General features: G+C 37.3%; 2 protein-coding genes across 2 annotated transcripts in view; one reads left to right on the top strand and one right to left on the bottom strand.

Annotated features, from left to right (window-relative positions):
• The window catches only part of ube3c (ubiquitin protein ligase E3C), a 28048-nt gene extending 14243 nt beyond the window's left edge, over positions 1-13805 (bottom strand). The window contains exons 1-15 of the mRNA XM_032551753.1: positions 13692-13805; positions 13025-13135; positions 12847-12900; positions 12086-12160; positions 11119-11265; positions 10902-11017; positions 10651-10808; positions 10225-10378; positions 9149-9369; positions 8882-9033; positions 8302-8489; positions 4435-4521; positions 4186-4343; positions 3116-3342; positions 74-178 (exon numbers count right to left, since the gene is read on the bottom strand). Of these exons, the coding sequence (XP_032407644.1) occupies positions 74-178; positions 3116-3342; positions 4186-4343; positions 4435-4521; positions 8302-8489; positions 8882-9033; positions 9149-9369; positions 10225-10378; positions 10651-10808; positions 10902-11017; positions 11119-11265; positions 12086-12160; positions 12847-12900; positions 13025-13090 (1908 nt within the window). The 5' untranslated portion in view covers positions 13091-13135; positions 13692-13805. The remainder of the gene's footprint in view (positions 1-73; positions 179-3115; positions 3343-4185; positions 4344-4434; positions 4522-8301; positions 8490-8881; positions 9034-9148; positions 9370-10224; positions 10379-10650; positions 10809-10901; positions 11018-11118; positions 11266-12085; positions 12161-12846; positions 12901-13024; positions 13136-13691) is intronic.
• Positions 13806-19479: 5674 nt separating this feature from the next.
• Positions 19480-27045, top strand: mnx1 (motor neuron and pancreas homeobox 1). The gene is made up of 3 exons (XM_032552091.1): positions 19480-20146; positions 20940-21100; positions 25707-27045. The coding sequence occupies exons 1-3, from the start codon at positions 19636-19638 to the stop codon at positions 25995-25997; spliced, it is 963 nt and encodes a 320-aa protein (XP_032407982.1). The 5' UTR covers positions 19480-19635; the 3' UTR covers positions 25998-27045.
• The last annotated feature ends 513 nt before the right edge of the window (positions 27046-27558 follow it).

The raw sequence follows: 27558 nt of genomic DNA, 5'->3' as shown, positions 1-27558 counted from the left end.
ATTTGTTAATCTAAAAGATATTTGAGACGGAAATCTGAGCTAAAGTTAAAGTGTTATGATGCAGGTGAAGCACCTTATCGGCCCGAATGTTGACCTCCTCAGACAGCCAGTGACCCACCGGACAGAAAGGTCGTCTGATGTCGCGAGCTTTCAGCATCTTCACCAAGTTAGTGATGACCTGTGTTGTAGATCAAAAAAAAAAAAAAAAAAAGAAGTCATATTAGCATCTTTCACTAAAACAAAAATATTCATAATAGTTGAAAACAAAGTGTCCAGTGAAGCCTTTTTTTTTTTAAATGTCTCTTGAACAGGATGAAGTGCTTCTTCTTAGAGGGGGAAAAAAGCAATTTGAGAATTTAGCCATTAGTGCACCATTTATGGGGAGTATAAAAGAAAAACGACCTGTACCGTCCCTCAATGTCCAGCCTTGTTAATTACCAGCGAGGTCTGCTGACATCAGCCATCGGACAGAGAACGCCAAGGCTTTACAGCTCAATGTGCTTTGAGTACAAGAGTGGCCGTCTAACGGGACGTTAAAAAGAAGTTAGCTCGCTTTGTTGTAATGTTGATGGTTGGTATCAGGAGTTTCTATAAATTATATTGCCACTTTAAAAAAAATCTGAAAAAGGTTTTTATACCGTTATATAATGGACACAAGCAAAGATCAAGTTCTTAGAGCTATAACAAAAAAACAAGACTTTCTTATTCAATTATAAAAGGACTCCTTGTTGCTACTGTGAAAAACACATTCAGACACATTTGAATAATGTCACGTGTGTCATTGATGCAATAACACTCAAAGCCAGTCCATTTCCATATAATACCCCAGCTGGATAAGCTCAATCGAAACCCTCCTCTCTGAGACGTGTCATTTTCATAGACCGACAATCAATCCCGGCCAATCACCATGAGGCAACCAGAGTCCGCAATAATGGCGAGTGCAAAATGCTGTAAAAGGTGCGTGGAGATGGGCTCAGAGCAGACCCACCCCCTGACTCTGGGAATGAATAAGCATTCCTTAATTAGCCCATTGGGTTAAGTGCAAACCTTAATGGGTCTTTCCCAAACTCCTTCTGACATCGCTCTCCAAACATGGCCAAGAAGAAAGTTCCATTAGCAATATTAATACAAGCTTAGTTGATCATTTTCATTCAATTAACTTCTTTCAATTAAATAGATAGCTCGACAATGGAGGTGATAAAAGATGGAGAGGGACGGCTGATGACACGAACCAAACATTAACGTGTTAGGGGTCAGCGGCGTTAAACCAACTGTAAATCCCACTGTTCAATTTGGAAAATGCATTTTCCCTGCTCCTCACTTCTTTAATGGGTCGTTTTAGCTGACAAGAGCCCTTTGAACTGATCTTTTATGAAAACTCCCTCGACGTGCTTTTGGAGTATTTGCCACCTCCTTCTAAATGCTTGTGTTCACTTCTAACAGCCCAGAACAAAAGTGACCTAAGAGCCGTTTCCTTGAATAAACAAAAGAAAGAGAAATGACAGAAGGCCTTGAATGAGAGGATTGAAGTCGATCCTGTTTTCAGCCTCATTTCCCCACAGTAAACAACCAGTGCTCGTTGTCTTTGCCCACTCAGGCATATTTTGCCAACTTCCACTAACAGATAATCATTACAGCATTGATGCACATAGAGACTATACAACAATTTAATGACAACAACACACAGATTATGCAACACACTGTGGAAATAGTGTGTTTAATTAACTAGCAGGATAATACACATTTTATTTCATCTGAATTGTATCCATGGCCTTTGGGAACTTTTATTCGCCTTAAAACTTAAAGAAAACAACAAAAATATTCAATTTTATTTTTCATTTTGAATCTCTGTATGTTGTTCAGGAATAACCCACAAACCAGGAAGGCTGTATTTTGTCATTAACTGGAAACTGATGGAACATCTCTGATGCTGTTCACAATAGAACAAATTTTTTATCACCATGGGTTGACAGGCTGATGACCAAAAGTCTGAACTATTCAGCTCGACAGAATTATTCTGTGGAAAAACCAAATCTGGTCAGGCGATCTGGTCAGACGATGACCTAAATATTCTATCCGTATCAGTCAGGATGAAACTTTCGGACTTCATAACACTGTATTAGGTCATGATCATAGCAGGCTGTATTAGTAGCCTCATGCTGTGGTGCTGTTATGCTTTCATATTAAGGCATTTATAATTGCCAACTGTGGCTCAGTGGGTAAAGTAGTGGTCTTGAAATTAGCAAGTTGTAGGTTCTGTTTCAGCTTCATACTGCCACATTTCCATGCCCCCCTTCTCAAGACACTAAACACTAAGTTGCCTACAAATCTGCGTACTGGTGTATATATGTGTGTGTGTGAATGGGTGAATGTGGTTGTAGTGCAAAGCACTGAAAGTCGTTGGCATGACTGGAAAAGCATTATATAAGTTCAGACCACTTACCATTTTTACCATTAAAAAGGGAGACTACTAAGTGACTGCAGCATGGAATTCTTGTTCCAGTAGGAAAATAATCCCAAACACACATTGAAGCTAATTTAGAAATGGATAAAGTGGCCTAATATTAAAGTGGTAGTATGTAACTATTACAAAAATATGCTTTTTACACATTTCTTAAAACTGTCTCCATGTTTTGACAGTATGAGATAGATGTCCTGTGAAGTCATCAAGCTTTACCACCTCTTATCTAATCTACTATTGCCATCTGAAGATGGCACTCCTGGTCAAAAGAAGCCAATCAGAGCCACGAGGAAGGTTTTAGCGCTGTCAATCATTCTGTGTACACGCTGTCTTGATTATCCATCATTATCAGTGGCCATGCTAACTAGCCTGAGCATTCATGATGGGGTTCGTTACGGTGAACCAGCTGTAGCATAACAAAGAGAAAGGGGGAGGATACAGCGGCACATACATTAGTGTTAAGACCCTATTCCTGGCTCTGATTGGTTGTTCGTGACTGAGTGGTTTATTTGTGTAGATGACAACAGGATCGTGGGGAGAAGGTTGAGGAGCTCAATTTTTCAGTTTTAACAAATGTAAAAATAAATTATAAAAGTTACTAACTGCTGGCTTAAAATTGGACTTTTCAAATGATGAGTTAACTATATTATTTACCTTGAAGAGCTGCACCCAGCGCTTCTGCTCAGCCTGGATGCGTCGCTGGACCTCGGTGTTCGTCTTGACTCCCACGCTGCGGAAGGCGGCCATGTACTCCTCCCTGTGCTCTGCTTTAGTCTCAGGGTAGGCCAGCTTGATGATTCCCAGGCATGCATCTCTCAGGCAGCGGGACAAAGTCACCAGCTCAGTCAGAGTGAAGGGCATCATAGAGGACTGCATCTGACCTGCTCAGAAGGAGAACGTTCTCAAAGTCTTCTAACAAACTTTGATCTCTACAAGCTGTTCAAGCTGCTGTAGACAATTGTGAAAACATATTTAGTGAATAAGCAATTACTAGAAAAAAAAGAAATTTAGTAATAGAGTAACTTTTAACTTTAGTATACAAACTCAAGAACAGGTCATTTGCTGAAAGAACAAAACTCTCAGAGCAGCAATGAAGGCAAAACTGTAAAAAATATACCTTACAATTAAGATGACTAACTTAACTTTTCACATGTTGGTATTAGAAGTGCGGTTTTAGCTGCAAATGCATCCATTATAACAAATAATCAAGTGTTCACTAAAGAAATCCCATGATACTGCATTGAGATAATACTATGATTTTTTTTCTTTCTTAGGCCAGAAAATTGAATTTCTTCTTTTGAAAAGAAATGTATTTATTTTCATTTTTCTCTGTTATTGAATAATATATGCTTAAGAGGTTTGATAAAAAAATCTGCAGAATGAACCTTTTTTTAATCTGAAGAGTCATCAGAATAAACAATCACTAAAATAATCATTAGTTGCAGCCCTAATTTATGGGTATCAGAGTAAAGAGGACTGAAAGCATTCACACACCAGACTTCACTATTTTAGTATTTCCATGATGTGCTACTTTGGTCTATCACATCAAATTTAATAAAATATGTTCTAGGTTTCTAGAGGTATAAATACTTTTGCAACCCTTTATATGACTTTGTTTGCCATATAAAGGAGAACTCCTAAATAAATTATTTGGAAACTAACATGAAGTTGATATTATTATATTTTCTACAATACCTAACTTAACAGACTAATATGCCCAGTACCTTCCATTTCATGTCCAAAGAACTCGCTGTCATGCACTGAGATAAGAGAGTGACTGAAGAGAGAGCTGAAGAGGTAAAAGAGGGGAATGATCCGGTTTGAATCTTCAAATGACATGGGGGAACCCCGAGAGATCAGTTGGAGCAGCGGCACCATTGAGCTAAGAAGGAAGACACAGAAAAAGCAGAAGCATGATCACACCGCCGACATTAAATGCTCAGCAAAGAGTAGAAACAGTCATAGTATCTTACCCGGTAATCATTTTAGTTGTCATGGAGGTTATCAGGTGCCACAGATGCCTCAGGAAACGTGCATTGAAAGCTAAGCTGTACAGGAGTCTGCAGACAAACAACAAATTAATAATAAACAAGATTTAAGACAGAAATGCATTAAAAGGCAGTTCAAATGACACAATCAGGGCAACAAACAATAAAATTACTCTCAGCCTAACAGTCTGCAGCGCTAAGACTGTTAACGTTGCCTCGCTTAGCAGCGGACACAGAAAAAAAGCAAAAAAGATTGTGACCAAACATTTCAGTTATAGAATCTTCTTGGCCTTTCCCTCCTTTTATGCATTGCGAGGGGCCAAAAGGAGATTAAATGAGCCATTAAGCTTTATTTAGGCGAGGCACCTTCCATTAGTAAACTAGTTGCTGGCGAGGGTGCCCAGCTCAGGTCATAAACAGCCCCACTGGCTTCCTGCTGGAGCCCTCCCCCCCCATTTAACTTAATGGCCAGGGAACCAGGACAATGGAGGATGGAGGAAAAGGAGGAGGGGCACCCTGGTCCTTGCTGTGACCCCTGATGACTAGCATGCTTCCACACTCAGGTTGAATTAGTTGAGAAACACAGACGGAGCTACATACCTCCCGTTGGACTCAGCAGGCTGAGGCAAGAAGGTGTGAAGGGGTTCTTTGTTCCAGAGTATTTGTTTGCGTATACGCTGGAATTGCTCGGTTTTTCACACCGAGGGTAAGTAAAGGCGACAATAGAGTGGTAAGTAAGCTAACAGGCAAAATAAAGTGTCCCTAAATATAATAGGCCCTTGTCTAGGTGGGACAGCTGTAAAGACACTAGCCTTTAACACAACGAGGAAGAGAAAACATCCAAATCCTCAATATAAGCCTTTAATTTCCAACCCTTCCAATATATCCGTTTCAATATATCAGAGCTCATTCAGAAATCCTAAATTGGAAATGAACATTAGGGGGCAGACTGTCAGGCAAACCCTCAATAAGGCATGAAAAATGGTTGGTGTCGAGCAGAGACCATCTGTCAGTGCAACAAGGCTCAGAAGAGAAGCACTGAGCAGCACTGGGGGCTCATAACAAGTCCGGCTGGTGTTTGATTGAAATGAGAAACAAAGCACTAAATGCCAGCTGACCTGCTGATTTACAGCCGCGGGGAAACCGAACCCCTCCCCAATTTCAATCACGGAATGAAGCACTAATAAACAAAGTCAAGGCATCAAAAGGGGGTTGCATGTACGTGCTTGCGACGAATGTCTTGACAAATAATGTCTGGATCGTTTCATTTTGCTGTGATGAAAACAAAAACCGTGTCCGATGGTAGGCTGGGGTCGGATCTGAGACCAGGAAACCGGAGTGAGTTTCTGCCTCAATGCAAATTAAATCTTCATCATCAACGTCATTATTTCACAACAACACAAAAATCACAGCAACCATCTAAAAGTAAATGTGGACTCCTTCCTTCAAAGGGAACCAGTTAGCAGATTGGTGTTATGCTGGGAAATTACGCCAAATATCTAACTTTACCAATTAAAGAGAAATTACAACACACTCAACAGGACAAACAGAAGATCAACTTATTGAGCGAGTTAAAAAGCAGTTCTCCAATTAAAACCAGCAAAAAAAGAGAAATTTAATGAGACATTTTCTATATTTATTACAAAGGAAGTGTGCCGGGCCCACTGCATGCAGCCAGTCTCTCCTTTTTTTGCTGTAAGAGCAGTAAATCAAGACGGGGATGCAATTTGCTCCCCTTAGCCTCTTGTAAAGCTATCCCGTCCACTCCTGCAGCGATTAATCTTCCTCCGTGAGCTAATTATTTTGTTACAGATATCCAATAATGATGGAAGACGAAGGACAGGATTTATGATAAAAGTGGAGAAGAGAGGGAAGCTGTAAAAGAGGACAGGGACTGAAAGAGAAATCCTCAAGAACTCTGCAAAAAAAACAAAAAAAACTAAGTTGAGTGTCCTAAAAGAAGTCTTTTTTGCATTAATATTTGTGAAACAGCTAATACTGAGTCAGATTGGATGGAGAGCCCATGTGAACATTGACTTGGAAGTCTTCCAACATATTCTTAATCTGTGCTTTAACTGGACCACTCTAACTTCAGAACATTCTTTGAGCTGGATTTGATCAGGATTTCATCCATGATTGCCCTGTTTTCAGCTTCATCCATATTTCTATCAACTGGTTTCAGAATCAAAATTTAGATTTGATTTCTGATGTAAATTAAAACGCAGGTGGGTTTTCAATACAAATTAAGTGGCTGCTGAAAGCAACTGGTTCCACTGGGTTTAATTTAGAGGTATAAAACTAAAGAGCACTAAAGCTTTTCATCAACTTGGTAATGTGTGATAGAAAATCCCAATAAAATACGGATGTTTGTGGTTACCATTTTCTAGAGGCATGGATATTGTGTAAAGTACAGTACAGTAGGGCTCAGATTTTAAGACATTAATTTCAATTAATTAATTACATAGCTTTTAAGACGTTAAAAATTTTAATGCAATTAATCACAAAATTCCGGCCAAAACCTTTGTAATGGGTTTATGGAACGCCCGTAAATCTGACACACAAGTGGCATCCATAAACAACAGCAATGGACGACAAAGTCACTTGTCTTGGTCCACTGGAGGTTAACTTTTGCTTTGAAAAATGATCTGATGAAAAAGACTATTATTGTGTTCAAATTGTGCAGAAAGGAGTTGGTCTATCACAAAAGCTATTTAAGTCCAAAATACCATCTTCATGCTAATTATGTTGCAGTAGCAACATAATTAGCAGACGCTCCCAACACGAATGTCAGACGTTCCCAACACGAATGTCAGCGTCCACAGTTCATATTTCTAAGTACATTTTCAAAGAAGTTACATGAATGATTAGGGATTCCTAAAACACTTAAAAGCTTAATGGTACTAATATGCACCAATCTGATGGTTGAATAACCTAAATAATAGATTAAAAACAATACATATCTTTATTTACATAATTTAGCAGCAAAAAAAGTCTTTGAATTGACAGTGTTGCTTATTTTCTCAATATATGGCTTTCGATTAAAACGTGATTAATTAATTAGTCACTGCAATTAACTCGACTAAATCTTTTCATTAAGCCCCACTATTACTCTTTAGTTGAATATACAGTAAACTAAAATTACCACTGCGATATTCATCTATTCATCACCAACTCTCCCCATCAGATACAATTCAACTAACAGGTAATGACTACACTAATGATTAACTCCACTGGGTTTACTGTCCATGAAGGTGGGTCTAGCTGACTTCCTGTTAGCCAATGCCTTCCATCCAAAGCCGTCGCTGACATCCATCCCAACCCTAATGTAATTAATGAGGAAAAGAGCTAATTTCCCTTGTCCAGAACGGAGGGCTTCCTTGACATCTCTGCCGGTTGTAAATGCCAGTGGGTGCGGACCAATGATAGCTGCTTGTCTAAAATCCCCATTAGCTACATTGCTGAATGCGGAACAGCAACACATAGAACTGTTTTCCTCTCAGTCAGGTGGAATCCACGACTGATTGGGGAAATTATTATAATAAGGTTTAGTGCATGCTTCACATTATTTAAAAGCGATTAAAAAACATAAATTAAGTCTGTGTTTACATTATGAAAGTCCATTTAGTACTTTGTGAATTTACAGTGGAGGGGACACACAGATATGTCCGCCAGCAGTGAAGGACAATACCCTGGCTGCTTTTTAAAATCAAAGGCATGTGGGTTAATTGACCAAAAACTCTCAAGTGTTTTACGATCACAGTCGAGTAAAGAGCCATCAGAACAACAAAAGAGGAAAAATACAGTAATAAACACCAGACAGGGTGCTACATCATCCTTTTTGTGTATTTCTACCTGACTTTTGGCACCATGAGTCGATGCTGCACCATGAGCGTGTGACAAATGGATGCCATCATGGTGAAGACCTCCTCACTGGCCGAGTCCCTCCAAACCAGGTTCAGCAGGGCATTAGTCTGCTGTTTTGTGTCCAGCTTGTGGATGCATTCCTCCGTTATCAACTGCACAGAAATGCGGCTGTTGTCCTAACAGAGATGGGCAAAAAAAAAGAGAGACTTATTACCTTAACCCATCTTTAACTACAATTAATGTCCGGAAAAAAAAAAAATCAAATTATAACTACAAACATTAATGCATTTCATTCATTGTGGGATTTTATGTGAGACACTCAAAAACATGGAAATGCAGCGGTCTGGTCAGAGGACAAACTTTAGTTTCTTGACCTTCATAATAGCTTCATTCAAGTGTTTGTATTGTCATAAGTTACAGTACATATAAATGCTTAAAAGTTTAATGACATCACAGAAAATAAATCAACAGGATTTATTTTGTAGGAGTCTCATCTCACCTTACAAAACCCAAAGCACAAATTTGTTTTATTCCCTGAATGCTGTGTGTCCTTATGCGTCGGTTGTACCTGCATGGGTGTAGGGTGCATGTCACCATCATCATCATCCTCTGAATCACTGTTCACTTCCGGCCGGCTGGTGCTTTCCGACACCGGAAGCAGCGGCAGCAGAGCCTGCAGAGCCCGAAGGTAGAGCAGGTGTCCCTCCTCTGATAGTGAGCCTTCGAACATACACCTACCATTACTACATTGTTTATTTTTTAAGTTTGTGTACTTTGATAACATAAGGAATTGAATATGCACAGGAAAAACGGTAAACTTAATTGTATCACCTACCTAAGCAGTTCTCTCCTGCAGAGAGGACAAAGTAGAAGAGCCACGGTGCCTGGCTTTGTGCTGCTGAGAAAGAGTCGATGGTGACCTGCAGGGAGCTCAGGAAGGCCTCGAACGGGAACGAGAGACGACGGTCCGACAGAGCCGGGATAAAAAAGTGAAAGATCTGCTCGGTGAACGGCGCAGAGATGAACTCCTCTGTAAACGCCGCAAATACAAACTGCCTGCAAGACAACAGCCAAAAACCCCTTTGAATACAGTGTAGAAAAATAGCAGATCAAACTGGTTTTAGTTATTGGGGTTGTTTCAACACAATTCTGCTTCATTGGCGTTCTAACCAAACAATATTGTCTCTCCAAATAGGAGTGCTTTGTCTAACTTGGTCAATAACATCTGGTGGGGCGAAGAAGAGATAATTAACTATTGGAATCACTGTGTACACAAGTTTGTCTCCATCCTGCTGTGCCTTTCTTCATAAAAGAAAAGAAATTCTCCTGTCGTTATTAGAAAAGTCTTAAACTGAGTGTCAACAGTCTGATATTCAGCTCAAGAATCCAGGGGGACTTTTATGACTTATTGTAGGTGGGTCTCTTATATAATTAATGCTTTCAGACTGATGGAAGAGCACACACACACAAAACTTTTATTTGATAGGAAGAAGCAATAAGTCTCCAACCTGAACTTAAACGCTTATTTCTCCTGTTGTTTTCTGTAGATACTGTGGGGGCTCAATACCTTTTGAAATACGTTCAATATCTCAACAAAGATATTGTTGAGATGTCTTTGTTCATAATCATCTGCTTTCCAACTGAGGTAGTTGGTTTACTGTTACAATCTCAAGTCTAAGTTGTTTTAACTTTATCCAAACAACTTTCAACATGGGTTTCTTTTCCAACAATGCCCAGTTTTTGAGTTCAGCACATTAACTAATCCCAGCTTGGTAACTCCCATCTGCCTTTAGAGTTATGTCTTTTACACTTTTTACATATTTTTCCACCAGACATGTAAACAAATATGAGCAAAAAGCACAAACACAACTAAAACGGTTGTAAAAATGTTTTAAAAAAAATAATGTGTACCTTGCGCCTGTTGTGCAGGAGGAGTAAGTAAAGTGCAAAGGTTTGAGGATGTGCTCCAACAGTGTGCTTGCCAGAGGAATAGAGGGAGCATCGCTGTACTCCAGACTGGAGGGCAGTCTGTGATTTACAAGACTATACAGCGACTTGTAGTATCCTTAAAACAAAAAAAAGAAATAGAAGAAATTAGGTTGCATGAAAACTACACTAACTAAAAATTAACACAAACTAGATGTTTAGGAAAAGTTTATTGTGCTGCAGTAAATTATGTAAGTTTTTTAAACATCTCACAAAAAAACTCAAACTGAAGTCTCAATAATTTGAATGGCCTCAGTCCATGTAAAAAGAGTAGTATTAAGGTCGATTTAACAACATTATAAAAGTTTTAAATGTAAAAATGCATTTTATTTCAATGCACCGCTAGCTCACCTTTTTGTACCATATAGTGCAAAATCTGCTCAAGTAATGAAGCTACATTGTTAGCATCTGGAATAACAATAAGATAAGTTCTCTCTGAAGAAAAGATTTCTAACATCCGCATGGGAACAGCAACATTTAAACTGTCATCTGGGCAGTTTTGCAGGAGTCTGGGAAAAAAAAAAGTATGTAAGTCCATAGAAAGTTTCAGCTTCTTCATGGCAATCAATCAGCATCCTGTGTTTGTGTGCCCAGAACCTTACCTGCAGCAGAATCCCAGGATTCTTTTGATCTGAAATACACATGTCTGCTTCTGGGGACTGTTCAACAGCTTCACAAACTGACTGTTGTGTTTCACCAGGTTCTGGCATAACCATATCTTTATAGACACATAAACAGGCAGATGTTCAACATAACATGGTAATTAAAGCACTACCAAAAAAACAAAAAACAAAAGCACTGGTAATACTGCATTCTTACCAATCTATGTGCATCCACGCTCTGTCTGTAGAAAAATATAAGTCGTCTCGATAGGAGGCATAGAGTAGTGGCAGCCAAGACGTGCTGCGTTCCCTCTGCCTGTGACTGACTGACAGACTCATCAAACTTAGCCCTTTGAATGGCATACTAAAGGGAAGAAATACAGTAATTGAATGAAAACACTTGTTCGGTAAACCTAAACATAAAGAAATAAATTGTTCATAATTTTCATTATAAAAATCTAAAAAGTAAATGTTAAAAATAAAAGTTTGAGGAACTTGAGAAATCATAAATTTTGTCCTACAAAAACTTAAGAGCAGATCTACAGACTTTTCCACCTTTCCTTCTTCCAACTAAGGCATTCCAAAATCAACCAGGTGATACTTAATACCAGGTGTTCAGATTCTGTCCTTAGTCTTCTTCTAATGGAAATATATCCTAAAAAGTCTCCCAAAAGCAACGTACATATGTCATCTCGGTCAGAGGTTCCTTTTAATGGAGAAACACAGAAAATCAGAGCTCCTTTAAGGGCAGTTGACCATCAGCTGAATACGGACATGGCCCTTTGGTCTCAAAAGATTAATTAGTATGATGTGTGAGAAAAAAGTTATTTGTGGGCACGACTTTACTGCACAACGATAATTTGAAACGGATACCAGATAAATGGCTTATTCAGCTCAGTTTTCAGGTCAGAAAAAAAAGACCAACTGAACAATTGTATCACAATACATGGTGAGAAATCAACCTCTTAAACTCATGTTTTGCTTTTATTACCACTCATGAATCAGACTGTAATGCTTCAGGCAGCAACTCACCCCCAGTTCAAAATGGACAAGACCTGCTAACACTAAGAAACATTCATATTTGCAACTATTTCTCCAGCAGAAAGCCATCTGAATCAACATAAATGTAATATGTTCCTAAATTAAATAAAGAAAATCTGTTGATGTGGAGGAGGCAGACATACCTGTTGTTTTAGGTCTTGGTAGCCACGTATGTAGGACTGAATGATGATTGCGTTTTTCAGCCTTTTTCTTTCTTCCTAAAGCAGCAAAGAAGCAAAGCTTAAAAATAACACAACCATAATTCAACATATGAAACATTAGTATTATAATACTTATTTAAACAAATATAAAGTGACAGAACAGACGAATATGAGAATCCATTATTAGCCAAGAAGTTAGGAATTAACGAGTTACCAACATGAACTGTTTAAATGAGTCAAAAAAGTATTCAGAAGAAATGTAAAGTTAAAATGTACCTTGAAGTGTCACAAAAAATGTCAAGTGTGACAGGCTTACCGACAGCCAATATAACACTTTCTGGACCAATTACACATTAAATTTGTTAGAAGTTTTCTGGAAAAATTTAACAGAGTGACCGCTGTTTTTAAAAGTCTAAATCAAACAATACAAGCAATAATGTAAGGAGTTACTTTCCATTTATTGTTCAACGTTTCTGCCGTAGCAACAAACTGCACTGCCTGGTGACACATATTTGAATGAGGATTTTATAATGTCAGGCTTACACGTTTTGGGATCTGCTTTTAAACCATAAATTGTGAGCTGGACCTAAAAATTGCGCATTGTTAATGAAATAAATCTCTACTTTTTTCCAAATAAGTATCAGTGTTGGAATATTGCCACACATTTATTTTTCTAACACACTACATCCTGATTTAAAAAGGTCTTAATGTTTGGTTCTCTCATATACGCCATAAAAGATTACCTCTCTTTTCCGTCTTTCCTCTTGTGTACGATGCAACAAGGAGGCTTTTTCTTCCTGAGACAAGATAAGTTACACAATAGAAAGATAGTGTTTTATTACTGGTCTATTTTTCTGCAAAAAGCACAATAGAGTGTGTTTTGTTTTTGAGCAACTGTCTCCACGTTGAATTGATCCTCACCTTTTTACTGGCTCCTCCCAATGACACCTTGGGTCGTGTTTTGAAATCTCCCTCAAAGCTGAACATTGTTAGGTTTTTCCCAATGACTGATTCAGACTTGTTGATGAAGTTCTAAAAGATAAAACGAAACCAGGTTAAATTGAAATGCATCAAAACTTCTCTGGTGACCCTGGACTAGGGCTCTAATTTCGAAACAACCTTGTTTTATAGCACGTAAAGCCTTCACACAGCTACAGTTTTAATTCATGTGCTCAGTCAAGAACTTTAGTTATCAAAGAAATAGTTAGCACTCTGACTTCACCTAGTTTCTCCAAGTGACAGTCTCAATTTGGCAGCAACAATAGTTAGCTAACTTAGCTACTGTAGCTCATGACTCAGCAGCTGTCAGGGTCTTTTAAGGGGGTGTATGACTTACGATACAAAGTGTAAACCGAAACAATGCCAATATACAATAAATAATGATTAAAAACAACAATATAGAATAATATCCGTGTATTTACCTTAATTTTGTTCGCGTTAGCACTGAAGCTAACTAGCCACCGGCTAAGAAGTCAGAGAGGCTAACTTTACGTGGGGATTCTTTCTACCCGCATGTTCTGTTTGACATCATTCAAATTTCAAATTAGACACCAAAAAACACCATATCTACAATCAATAATCTTCTTACCTTTAACTTGTAAACTACGAAGTGCAACAGAAACACTGACACTGAGAAATCCAATTATCAAGTCTTCTTTTCCTCCACTCTGGAAATCATCACAACACAGAAACAGTTAACTTCTTCCGGTTCCTGCAAATCCCAAGCAGGTGATTGGACAAAATCCACGTCAATTAAGCGTTAGCTCCACCTTTCTAGTAGATAGATTGAGAAGCTTCTATGAGTAAATGTGTGGACACTAGAATTGTATATTTTGCGGGTACGAGAAAGATCAATTTCTTGTTATTCATAATAAAATTGTACGTGTTGAGAGGTCTTGGGTTGGATTTTGGTTACATTTGTGGACAAACTCAAAAGTGATAGATGCTCAACCATGTCCTGCCAACTTCAAAATGGTATCTTCATAAAATAAACATACAATAAATCAGAGGGGGGCAGCAACTAGTTACATTTATAAGAATCACTTTTTGGGGAATGGGAAATATTTGTATCTTTTACTTTTAATTAAGTATTATGAAGTACCATTTAATTTGTGTCAAATTTCTAAACACTCTACTCATTGCAAATAGCTTCATTAATAAAAAAAAACAACAACAAATTTTAACCAAAAATGCACCAGATGCAGACATAACCCTGCAGTTTACGTTAAAGCATAACCTCTTGCTTGTACACAAGTGGCATTGTTCTAATATTCTGTCTGCTGTGCCATTTAGCGGTCAAGTGACTATAAGATCAACACCATACTTTGTCAATAGATGTATTTTAGCCTATTCATAGGCTATTCATGTTGTCTCAGTTTTATATAGAAAATGTTTGTTTAGAAAATTGTTTCTCATGCTTAAAATGTGCTCTTTTTTCATTTTAGTCTTTAGAATTCCAATATTTGCACATAACTTTATTTTTGTGTGTCTGATTGCATCATTAGACAATATCAAATCAGACTTTATGAGCATACGTAGTACTTAAGTGGCCTGTTTTTTTTTTTTTTACCAAATACTTGTTTACTCTTAGTTGAATAATTTCTTGGACTTCTTACTTTTACTTTAGCTAAATTATGTTGAAGTAGTGCTAATCTTACTGGAGTGCGACTTTGGGGTACTCTGCCCACCTCTCGAGATTTATGCAATACTGCTAAAGTTATTTAGCAGTATTGCTAAATAATACTGCTGAAATCTAAAATAATTTAGATTTCAGGAGTTATCTAAATTATAACTCCTGAAAATGTTAGAACTACATCTAAATTCCTCCACTTCGCATCAAATCAACAGATAAAAGTTTGATTGTGAGATACAGAAGTCTTTATTTGAACTTGTCTTGCATAGAACTAATAAACAATAAATTCAAATTGTGAAACAAATTCTTCTTTTTAAAAGTCAATTCCATTTATTTGTTGTGTAACCAGTCTATGTTGATTTAGCCCAAATGAGTCACAAAAAGCCAAAATTAATATGACGTCTTTTGTATGAGACACATAAGAAGTCCCTTATTTCTTTGCTTTGAAGGACCACATGTTTCAAAGATTCAGACCAATCTCGAGCATAAGTCCTCATCGGATTTGTGTTTCTGTGTTGTTGTTCAACCTATTACTGAAAATTGATACAAAACTACCTGTTGTCTTTCTTATGCTTGGGTTTGTGGTTTTGTGTATATTCCTGTGGATTTAGTTATAACCCTTTGTGCAATCTGTGTTCCACTTGTCCTTGCTTTGGTATTGCATTTTAGTTTCCATTTTGTCTAGTTATGTGCTTTGTTTACCTGGGAAACATCTAATTAATTTTTTTCATTAGATGCTCTTCCGTTGTTTTTTTCTTTAACACTCTTCTCTCCATCAGCTGTTATCTATCAAGTAAATAGCCCCACTGGCGTCCTTTCCTGTGATCAACCTCACCAACATTAAAGACTCTCAGTTTGATCTTTCCCAGATCCTGCTGCTGTGCTTCCTTTTATTTCCACTACTGCATGGATGTTCAAACCTGCATGAGCCACAAGACTTGCAGTTATAGTTTTAGCAAAATAAATAAAAAAATAAATTTAAAAAAAGTTTTGACTAAGGAGGGATGCATTCAAATCCACACTTGAATCCACACATGGAAGATTTCCACATTTTAAAACCGTGTGTTGTTGTTCTTCCCCTTCAAATTAGGCATCGCTTTCTGCAGTCTTTACGGTCCAAAGAGCCATCTTTGCCATTTATCCCCCTAAATGAAACTTTTTCAGAGCTTCAAATGTTACATGATCTTTTGAAAAAATAAATCCCTACTGTAAGAAATATGTTGTCATTTTTGATGGGTTTTAAAAATAACAAAAACATATCAGAAAGAGGTTGGGCACATTGTGGTCAATGGGACGTTGTTAATTGCGAAGAAATAATGGTTAAATGGTATTATAGTGACATTCTGTTGTGGAAATTCAATTCGAAATAAAATTTTCTGCATATCTATTTTTAAAAATCTGTGTTGCTTTCTAATCACTTCTAGTCAAGATTTGGGGAGCTATTGTGAAAGGTCCTACAAGCCACTTGCCACAAAATCTAATAAAATGTAATGTTCCATGAATAAAATGTAATAAATAAATAAATAAATAAATAAAATTTTAATGCAAGAAAATGTGAACAGTAGAATTATGTGAATATCTTGTTTCCTTAATTTTAGGACGTAGCATTGTTATCGCCTTCAGCAATCTTTGGATCATATTTTAGTTAGTTAGTTAGTTAGTTAGTTAGTTAGTTAGTTAGTTAGTTAGTTAGTTAGTTAGTTAGTTAGTTAGTTAGTTAGTTAGTTAGTTAGTGTAGTTCATCACATTGGATTATTGGTTACAGTTGAACTGAGAAAAGGCATTTAGTTTTTCTCCTGAAACCAGAAAATATCAGCCAAAGAGATGTGCTAAAAGAGAGAGAGAGAGAGAGAGATTAAATGAGAATGATTAGCAGTTAATGTTTCCAAAACCATTTTCCGACATTTCATAAATGTATCCATTTTGGGGCCAGTTGGGGCGAACATATTTATTGCATTAAAAGAGACAGAGCAGCTCCCACTTAATTCAGCACAGGTAATTAATATATAAACTCCTCCGATTTGTCACGTTGATTTGTATTTTAGTTAATTGTGGACGTAATTACGGGGCAAATTAACAGCTTTCAGGAAAGAAAAAGGCTTCTGCAGGTCCGGATCCATCTTGGGCCGCCTTATTAATTTCTCTCTCGTTTAAAGATGTGATGAAAAGGGGCGATAAATCTGGGTGATCGGTCGGGGCCAATAAGAAATGGCCCCATATTTCACCGCTGCCTTAATAGAAATATTCATGTGGGGGCCCTTAATGAAATTAAACCCGTATGCCGAAGAAAACTCGCGCTGGTAAATGAGGCTGATACATTGCGTTTAACTTAATTTTCTGTTTCGTTTCTTAATGAAAACATCCAGAGCTGCAGATTTAACCATAGAACTCCCAGTTCGTTTTAATTCTTCCAAAGTGCCCAAAACCTGTTTGAGAACAAAGAAAACTAAATCTGAATGCAACAGTTAAAAATACAATATTAGTCATTTTTGACATAAGTTAAATTGTTAAATGTATACACCTGCATGCAAGATACTGCGAATTTCAGGCTCTGCCCTCCCCGCCACCACCTCCCAGCATTTTTTTTCCAGCTTTCCTTGCAGGCCCGCGTGATGACGTCCCAGTGCCCGCATCAATCTCCCAGTTATCATTCTGTAATTGGTCATGATCATCAGGGTCCGCAATTAAACGGCGATTCTTTACTAGAAAACTCCTGGCTGACTTGTTGATTTCCCCCGAGCAAATAAACGTCCCGGGGAGGGCGCGTCACTGATGAATCGACAAAAACCAATCAGCTTTATTGGGAGACAGGTTAAGGGCAACGGGGTGTCGATAATTCTCGTTTTCGACCTCCTCTTCCATTAGGTTTAAGTGGCTTATTCAGACCGAATCTGTCCGTCTGCTCGTCATGATTTGGACTCTTGTCTTCATTTTATTTATACATTTAATTGGCCAACTTAGTTTAGGATATTAAAAAATTACTGTCTGTCTGTCTGTCTGTCTGTCTGTCTGTCTGTCTGTCTGTCTGTCTGTCTGTCTGTCTATCTATAGTCATTTTTTCTGTGTATCAGCAAAAATCTGTTTTATTCTAATTTTATTGCCTGGCATGTTGTTCATAATACATACAAATGCACAATTAACAGTTTGCTGATAATATTTGGATTTATTGCACATGCTGTACATCTGCCAGCTTCTGACTGTGGAAGTGACAGAAGGAGGGCTTTTACTTAAATTTCCCCGTTGGCCTCTCGTGCAGACACAATGTTTCCATTCCTCTCGTGTGTTGGCGTCCTTCACATTACAGAAATGAAAGAAGTTGGGACAGACAACCTTAAGCATGAACATTTATAGGTGTCATTAACAAAGAGTCTAATTTGATCAATTTTAATGGAAAAAGAAGATAAAATGACCTTTAATAAAAGTAAAAAGAAGATAAACAAAATACAGACGAACGACAAACAAACAAAAACAGCACAATCCTCCCCGCCCCCGGCTCCACACATACAAGTGGTGGAAAATATACTTTTTTTTAATCACACACTGCTCGCTGCTCCCTTTAAAGGCGTTGTGCTGGATGTGTCCAGCACAACGCTGGACACATCCTGCAGAGCAGAGAACCTGCTCTGCAGGAAGGTGACCAAGAAGAGACAAAGCAAATCAAATCACAATGCGGGGGAAGCAAGCAAAGACCTGAACAATCAGCCTGGGAGGACCACAAATTATGATTTGAACAAAAATTGTTTCTAGACTGTGGAAAAGACAGGATGTATAAAAGCCATTGAATATCTGCCTCCCATATCAATAACGTGTCACCTCTAGCGCTTCCGTTTTTTACTGTCTAATTTAACAGTAATCTATTCAAATTTGAGCTCAACTAAAAATATCAGATCAATATTTTCCAATTTATAATTGATCTAAAGCGAAATTAAAGGCAGCACTTGCTTACTTGAACTTCACCCGAGAAAACTAAGATGAAGAACAACTGTCCAATAACGAGTAAAGAGCTACAATATTGAAAGGCCTTTTGAACCCTTCACCACCAACCTTTAAGGATTTCATTTTAAAAAGAAAACAAATACTGAGTCGAAGTCAATGCTTTATAAATCTTTTTTTTAATTGTACAACTTGTCTTATTTTATTTTTTGTATTAATATACAAAGGCTGCGTTAAACATTTAACAGCACTGTATGCTGTGAAAAGTGTTACTTTTTGTTTTAAAGCAGAATTTCTGATTTATTGCGTTGTTTTATTTAACCATTTCATCAGAAGAGGAGTTCTCTGAACTCAGTTGGCCACAGGTATATCTCTTCAAATTGAACTAAAATGACATCAAATCAACATGTGATTTATTATTAATTATTTACCCAAAGTGAGCATATTTAAAGTTGCTGCTTATTTGAATTCTATCTGACGTAATAAAATGGCTATTTGGTTATTTGCAAGACTAGTAATAATAATAATAATAATAATAATAATAATAATAATAATAATAATAATAATAATAATAATAATAATAATAATAATAATAATAATTGATTATAGCCTATATTTAAAAAAACGCGCGCACACAAATTCACTGTTGGAAAAAGTCATGACTGAGTTTATTTGAAATCATCATTTTTCGCTGCCATTAAACCAATCGTGGCGTAAATATTGTTGCCATCATCTTGGTGCGCGGTCATTAGGGCAGGAGGCGGTGTTGAGTCCGCTGAGTGCATCCGGTGGGACAGCCCCCTGACTCACGCTGCACCAATCGCCTCCATCTGACCGGGATTAAGTGTCAAACGGCGCTCTTCTCTCACACTTCGGAGAACATCATCAACTTCTGAAAGGTGAGGAAAACAGGGTTGATTTCTTCTCCAGTTCATCGGCCGCAGCGGCTCCCAGGACGGCCGACCCAATGGAGAAATCCAAAAACTTTCGCATCGACGCGCTTCTGGCAGTCGATACACCAAAGGCGCAGACTTCGCCGCTGGCACTTGTGACTTCCCTGTCCTCTTCCTCCGCATCTTCCTCCTCCATCCCGTCGTCTGGGAGCGGAGCTGCCCCGGACCTCACAGCGGCCGCCGAATCGTTACGCGCCGAGACGCCGCCGTCTCCGCCGAGGATTTCCACCTGCGGGCTGATTCCCAAACCGGGGTTTCTGAACAGCGCGCACGGCATGGTGGGACTACACCCGCAGAGCAGCGCGGGGATCCCGGCTCAGGCTCTCTACGGCCATCCCATGTACACATACTCCGCCGCTGCGCTCACGGGCCAACACCCCGCACTGTCCTACTCCTATCCGCACGGCTCGCATCACCACCACACCAGCGACCCCATTAAACTGACAGCCAGCACCTTCCAGCTGGATCACTGGCTGCGAGTGTCCACAGCTGGGATGATGCTGCCAAAGATGTCCGATTTTAATGGTGAGTTGCAGAATTTTCTCACCCTTCCTCTCCGATTAGGATTAAGAGAAAAGTTTTTATTTATATGTGAAGTTTAAAACTATAATACATGAAAAAAAGAAAAAAAAAACAATGAAAGAAAAAAAAACTTCAATAATAAAGTTAAAGCAAAATGCCAAAAATAAGGTTCAGAGAAATGTGCAAATTGCTGTGCCAAATAAAAATAGAACTTTTAGTGGAAATAAGCAGATTTAAGTAGTAGAAATTATAAATGCTGAATTCGTTTCATTCTATTTACTAAATATAATGAAGAAAAAATGTGGCGTAATAAGATGCGTTAAAACAGCAGCCACATCTTTTTTTAAAAAAAAATTATACAAGTTTATTTTTGAAATATCAAGGCTCCCACATTTCCCACCAGATTGTACCGCCTCGATGCGGAGGCTGTCATGCAGGGTTGGTTTTTCTGCAGAGGAACTAAAATGGACAGATAATGGACAGTGGGGAAAGTGGCAGAGGAGTGTGAAAGCCACAGCCGACATGCGATCTGCTCAGCAGATACTGGCTTTTTTGTTTCTGCTCACTTTGGCGGATTTGTTCAAAATTAAGAGGGCAGGAAGTTTATCTGCCTTCATATGTGGAACTATAATTTTTGACCGCATAGAATCTTATTTTAAGAACTAGACTCAATATCAACAGCGTAAACATCTGTCAAGATCGTATATTTCTACAATGAGACCAATTTAATTATTCTAAAGGATTTTTTTTTTTACCCAGAAAACAGCACATCTTTGTTCATTGTTTTGTCTTGCAGCTCAGACGCAGTCAAACCTGCTCGGAAAGTGCAGAAGGCCCAGGACAGCGTTCACCAGTCAGCAGCTGCTGGAGCTGGAGCATCAGTTCAAACTGAACAAGTATCTGTCGCGACCGAAGCGCTTCGAGGTGGCCACGTCGCTCATGCTCACCGAAACTCAGGTATACCTCTTTCCTGCACATCTTATTTAGCGATTGCTCGATACATGATAATGGCAAACAAGTCAGGAATGAGGACCTGCCTTGCTCTCAGAAATAAAACATTACGCGTCACAACACTTGAAAATATAAACGCCACCAGTTTTTTTTTTTAAGTTTGGGCATTCAATTTATTCAGTTTATTGAATGCACACTGAAAGCAGAACTATTTCTTTCTACCCATACACTTCTAAAACAGTTGATCAAATAGTAACAATTAAATTTGTTCAATTCCAGTTTACAACATAGTTTAGCCAAATTTGTTGTATTAAAAATGTCAATGGAATTAAATAAAACTAAATTAATTTAACTCATTTTTGATCTCTCAAATAAATTAATTAGGTCTTAATTATTTGGTTTCAAATTAGCCTGGAATTTACTGTAGATACAACAGACAATATTTTTTTTTTATTTATGTCATTAATCAAAAGGGGAAATCACATTCACACAACTGACCACCCATAGAACCAGGACAAATGCATTTGTCACATTTCTCAATTCAGAGCTGTCTTCATTAAGATAAAAAGCTGCACGTTCAGACTGATTAATACCAAATGCATTGCATTAGACACCAAATATACACGTTCACAGCTGGAGTCATTGGAGCACATGACATTTTTAATACCCCTCACTGTTTCTTTCACTAAATTAATTAATAATAAAACCCTAATCCTAAATTATGCTTGTTTTCCGTGTTTAAAAAGAAACAAGAAAAGTACTTGGTTTCTGATTAAGGCATAAAAAGCTACTAAATTTGCAATGAACATATTGCATGAACATTTTCCCTGGCAACCGCAGCTAAGAAGACTTGCCAAGGAGTCTGGTGTCATTTCTGGGCAGGTTCAAGCCAACCTGCATGGTGTAGCTTGCTGGCAAGTTTAACTTTAGCATTGATGCCAAAATAGTTCAAGATGAACACAGACCTTTAAAATCTATTTTAAACTATGCAGCATTGTGTTAAACGTTTCCCCTGAAAACTACAGCTGGATATGCCATTAGGCAACGACTGCTACAAGGTTACAAAGTTCAGCTTTCCTGTACAGCATTAAGCTGAAAGCAAAATTCTCAATCCCTTTAATGCTCTACATGACATTGCTGAGGCCGTAAGCAGCTCCTTCAGTAGCAAACTGACAGACCCACTTAAAGGAAGAAAAGACTGTAGTTTGTCATTCATACAAACTACAGTCAGACAACTTGTTGATAAATTTGTACTTCTTGTTACCACTAATGTCTCTGTTACCTCTCATCTATGCAGTTATTATTGCATTGGCATTATACCATAATTCATAAGTAATTTCGTATACATCATTATAATAGGTGCAAAATTACAGCTTTAAAAAAAATTATACATTGTGCAAAGTGTTTAATTTCTTTTAGATTGCTTAGATTGTTTTTCAATGTGATTTGTTTATTATTTGTAACTTTGTTGTTGTGATGTGAATTTTCCCAGTGTGGGATTGATAAAGTGTATGTATTTATTGCTTAGCGTTGTTGCTATAAAGCAGATGTAAACCTTTAAATTCTCCTTTATCAGAACTAAACTTCTCCTTTGAACTACAACTAAAAAGCGCTGTTCATTTACAATGACCTCCTCAAGTAAATGGATTTCACTGGAAATTTGGCTTTAGCACTAGCGCTCTTGCTATGCTAGCTAAGGCTGGATAAAAATGTAAATTCTTGCTCCAATGCAAAATCACCTCAACTACAAATCTTGTGACGGTTGTTAGTCTTCATTTCAGTTAATCAATTCAATTATAATTTGATTGAAATAAACAAATTAGCAAATGACAATTACAGTTAATTAAACTAAATTAACTAAATCAACACCTGCAGTTAATTTATAATGAAAAGGTTTGAAACGAGTTTGTTACCAAAGCAGAAGCTTATGTTTAAATGGGACAATTGTTGAACATTTTATTGTGTTGTCTACTCAATTTGAATTTAGGTACATAGTTTCAATAGCTAATATTTATGACTCTTTAAAATTCTTTTAGCGCAGTTCCACAATTAAAGCTTAGTTTTTAGGTCTAGTTTGTCCATTTGATCAAACAAAGCCTTTTGACCAACAGATATGGTAGACGGCTTTATACCAACATCTTTTCAACTTTCAACCACATTTACAATAGGTTTATAAGGTAATTGAATCTTTTCAACAAATTGAAAGATGACATTATGCATTTTACAGCAACTATACTAAGAAAAGCCCAGTTTATAACGGCTGACTATTATATCATAATTTTTAAACCCACAAAAACAGAGTAAATTACACTTTGGCATTGTTTTAGTTGTCTAAAAAACTAAGTGTTTTAATCTAATTAATGAAAAACCATTTAAACACAGTTTTGGTGTACATTTTAATCAGCACATTTGACTAGACATCATATGAGATTCAACTGATGATTCATCAACTGCCAAACATAATTAATTATATTTATTTAAAGCTAAATAACTAAGATAATTTTACTCATATGTTACCAAAAACAATAAATACACATCTGTTTGTTGATATGGCGTAAAACATTAATGGAGTTAAGAAGTCTAACTTTCCTCCAAGTTTGATGTTAGCATTAGCACTTTTGGCAGCTGACGCGGGATACAGAAATTATTTTTTGCTAAAAGCACATCCTATCCAAACCAGAGATTTTTAACAATACTTAACCTATTACTATTATTATACTGTCAAATCATATTAACTTATTAGCCTTACTGTCCATTAATAAACACAGCACATGAAAAACAAGAATAACTATTCACTGCACTGATCAAATTGTTAAGGTAATATTTGGTACCAAAAAAACCCAAACAAAACAAACAAACAAAAAATGAACAAACCTTAATGCTGTTAGAATTTAGCATCATTACATTACAAAGTCAAATGTTCAATTGAGAGTTAAATAATTTTGATGACTTATATACCTTAAGAGTAGAGCAGATAAGAATATAGCCTGAACAAATGTTTTTTTCACCTTTAACTTCCCAATTTCACTTCTTTGGATGGATGGATGGATGGATGGATGGATGGATGGATGGATGGATGGATGGATGGATGGATGGATGGATGGATGGATGGATGCGTTGTCTTCTCTATGTCTATTGTATGAGATTTTGCTCAGATACAAGAAATTCTCCAAGTTTCTATTTTGTCAGATATCAGCATTACTAAAAAAGCCCCCCAGGATTAGCCCATTCTTAGCATTGCTGTGTTAATGCAGACAGGGTGCCTCTAGAAAGCTTTTAAAAGGACAGCTAAGTGGGGACCATTTTTTTTAACTTTGGAATGACACACCAAAACCAATAACCATGAAGAAATTTAAGAAATTTTAATATGCCATAGTCATAAATCCAGATGAGTCAAGATGTTGACAATTAGAGTTTTAAAAATATGTTTCCATTGTTTATTTTGGCCCATCTTAATTACTTTATACTATTTGGGTTTAGAAAAGTGCCCACCAGCACCCCCGTGGTGGAGTCTCAGTTAACTGACACTGTAAGATGGTCCTTTAACCCCAGATTAAATATAAGAACCAAAAGAGGCCAGCTGAATCAGCTCATTGTGATTTTGATTTATTGATTAATATAATATTAAGTAAATTAAAAAAATACAATGATTCAGATTTTGAAAGTTTTTGTGACAATCCCCCGGACACTAAGCTCAGCAAGGGCCGTGTTAGGTGGATTGGTGACTTTTACGCACAGTTATTAAGTGTTTATGCTGTTTTGAGCAGTAAAGGATAAAAAGGAGTGACACGGCCAGATGGGTGATTATACATTTTTTAAAGAACAAAGTTTGGAAGAAAGAGAGAATTTAGTTAGTTTTGTAAATATAAAACGATATAAAATGATTAACCCTTTACCCTGCAAACGATACATTGCTATTATGGTTAGCCAACCCTTGCTTTAACCTAGAAAAAAATAACTTAGAGATTTGACATTTTGATTTATATTTTAAGTCTATAAAACTCATTCTTGGTAGTCTTATATGATGAACTCTAATCACATTTGAACTATTTTAGGCATCTATAGCTGTCTTTACAGCTTTGTGTTTTTTAAATTATTTTACAGCAGCTACTAAACAGTTCAGCTGGATAAACCTGACATAAAAAAGGCGTCATTAGTAATTTTGTTGATTTTATTTTAAAAAATTCATTAAATGGTAGTGTTTTTTCTTTTTCTTTCAACCTGAAAAATGTAACTGCTTAGCGGAAAGATGATTTTACCCACCTTTGTTTGCTACTTTTGGAATCCTTTTTTAATATGCACAAAGGAGTGACATTTAAACATAAGACCTGTTTTTATATATGATTATTTTCATTTTTTTATAATTATTATAAGATGCACAATCTCACCAAACGATGGTGACGAGTGCTATTTTTTTTTTCTCAATTTCAATTAGTGGAGAAATAAGATATTTCTTCTTAGCGTTGAAAATGACTAAAACACTACTACAAAGAGAAGTGACGTGAAATAAGAAGTAAATGGAAAACTATAAAAAAAGACCCCGAGAACAATGATGTCCAATAACCTTATTGACGCTTCTGTTAGATAAATTATCGACTCCTCTTCTCCTCAGGTGAAAATCTGGTTCCAGAACAGACGCATGAAATGGAAGAGGAGCAAAAAGGCCAAAGAGCAGGCCGCCCAGGAGGCCGAGAAGCAGAAAGGCACCAACAAGAGCGGCCAGGAGAAATCAGACGGACTTGAACAGTCAGATTATCACAGCAAGACGGACTCAAAAAACGGCAGAATAAGAGACTTCAGAGACAGCGACGACGACGAAGGCGACAGTTTCTTGTACAATTCGTCGAACTGCTCTTCGGACGAGGAGCGCAATCACAACAGCGACGCCAGTCCGCAGCCTTAACTGAGCTGACCTTCAGCTGACTGACTCTGGGAAGTTTCATTGTAAAAAAGAAAAATAATGCAGCTGCAAGTAATCCAAGAATTTTCCTGTACGAAATTCGCAAAAAAACGACGCTGATGTTGAAAAAAGAAGCAATAAATCAGAAGACCTGCATTTTATTTAGGCTATGCTCATTGCGCACCCACATTAGATACTGCATGAAGCCTAGAGTGGGTCAGAATTGGCGAAATTCTGCGGTTTGCTTTGGTTTGTCCGGGTAAAGAGGCCATAAAACAAAATTATTCACAGCAATATGACAAAGTAAACGGAAAATTATTTTTCTATAATGTATTTATACAATAAATTGCTCATAGAAAAAAAATGCATGCTAAAAATAATTGTTTGACCTTTATCTTCCTGCAAATAATGTAAAATAGAATGTTCTTTTTAACTTAAAATTAAAATCAGGTAATGTTTCGGCGTATTCCTTTCCCCCCCCTTCTTTTCGGAAACACAGAGGCTCATTCATGATTTACAGGGAGTGTTTGAGTCCTGTGTTCCCTCTCTTTGCTCTGACAGCTCGGGTCATGGGAATCACTGTTAATAGCGCTGTCGGATCTGTGCAAACGGGCAGTGAGAGCAAACAGCGAGCAGGCAGTCAGACAGAGGAAACATTTCACACCACACCGACAATAGGCTCGTATTAATACACCCTTTAAAAAGCAGGAAAACATGCTGCTGGATAGTTTCATGCAGACTGAGATTTTAAGGTAAGATCTGTAGCTATAATCTGTGATATCGGCTTATAACGTTTGTAAATGTAAGAAATTAAAAAATAAACAAACAAAACCAAAAAAACCCATATGCGTTTCCAATTTAAAGATATTATCCAGTGGCCTCATATTGTAATTGACATAAATATAATCATTTCTTAAAAAGTGCACAGAAGAGAGAAAGAGATATTTTTGCTTGTGTGCATTTGGGTCGATGACATCGCAAGAGGCATACGAATCGCTGATCAGGCAATATTAAGGATATTTATGGCACAGGAGTTACTATTATTAGGTAGTAAAGGGTTTAACTTTACATGTTAGTGCTAGAGTTTGACTCTTGTGACAACAAGGCAATGATGGAGAACACCCTGAGCAGAAAAGCTGACGCTAACACTGACTACTGTTGGGTACAGGAAATAAGTAAACACGTCTGAATCTGGAATTTCAGCATGAATGTGATTATAATAGCAGAAAAAAGACAGAAAAGCACCAGAGGAATCAATGACAATTGTGGTCAGTTACCCTTTGTGATGTCACCAGAGGTATGAAGGACTGTTTTTGGAAGTGTGCATTTTAGCTTCATTAAATGGTGATTTACAACTAAACAAAATAAATGAACTGACCATGATGTTGCTTCATAGATAATAAATTATCCCTAAAGATTGTTTGGTTGATTTCACAAAAACAAAATCTAGCAGGTAGGTTCAAAATATGAGTCTTTTACTTTAGTAATGTTATTGTCTGAACGGGTTCGTTTTAGACTTTGTCAACTTTTAATACGACTTTACAGTGAACTCCTGATATGTTGG

This window comes from Xiphophorus hellerii, chromosome 21 (genome assembly GCF_003331165.1).
Source record: "Xiphophorus hellerii strain 12219 chromosome 21, Xiphophorus_hellerii-4.1, whole genome shotgun sequence".
Taxonomy (NCBI): Eukaryota; Metazoa; Chordata; class Actinopteri; order Cyprinodontiformes; family Poeciliidae; genus Xiphophorus; species Xiphophorus hellerii.
The sequence above is the reverse complement of the archived record's forward strand: the minus strand, read 5'-3'. Positions and strand labels throughout refer to the sequence as shown.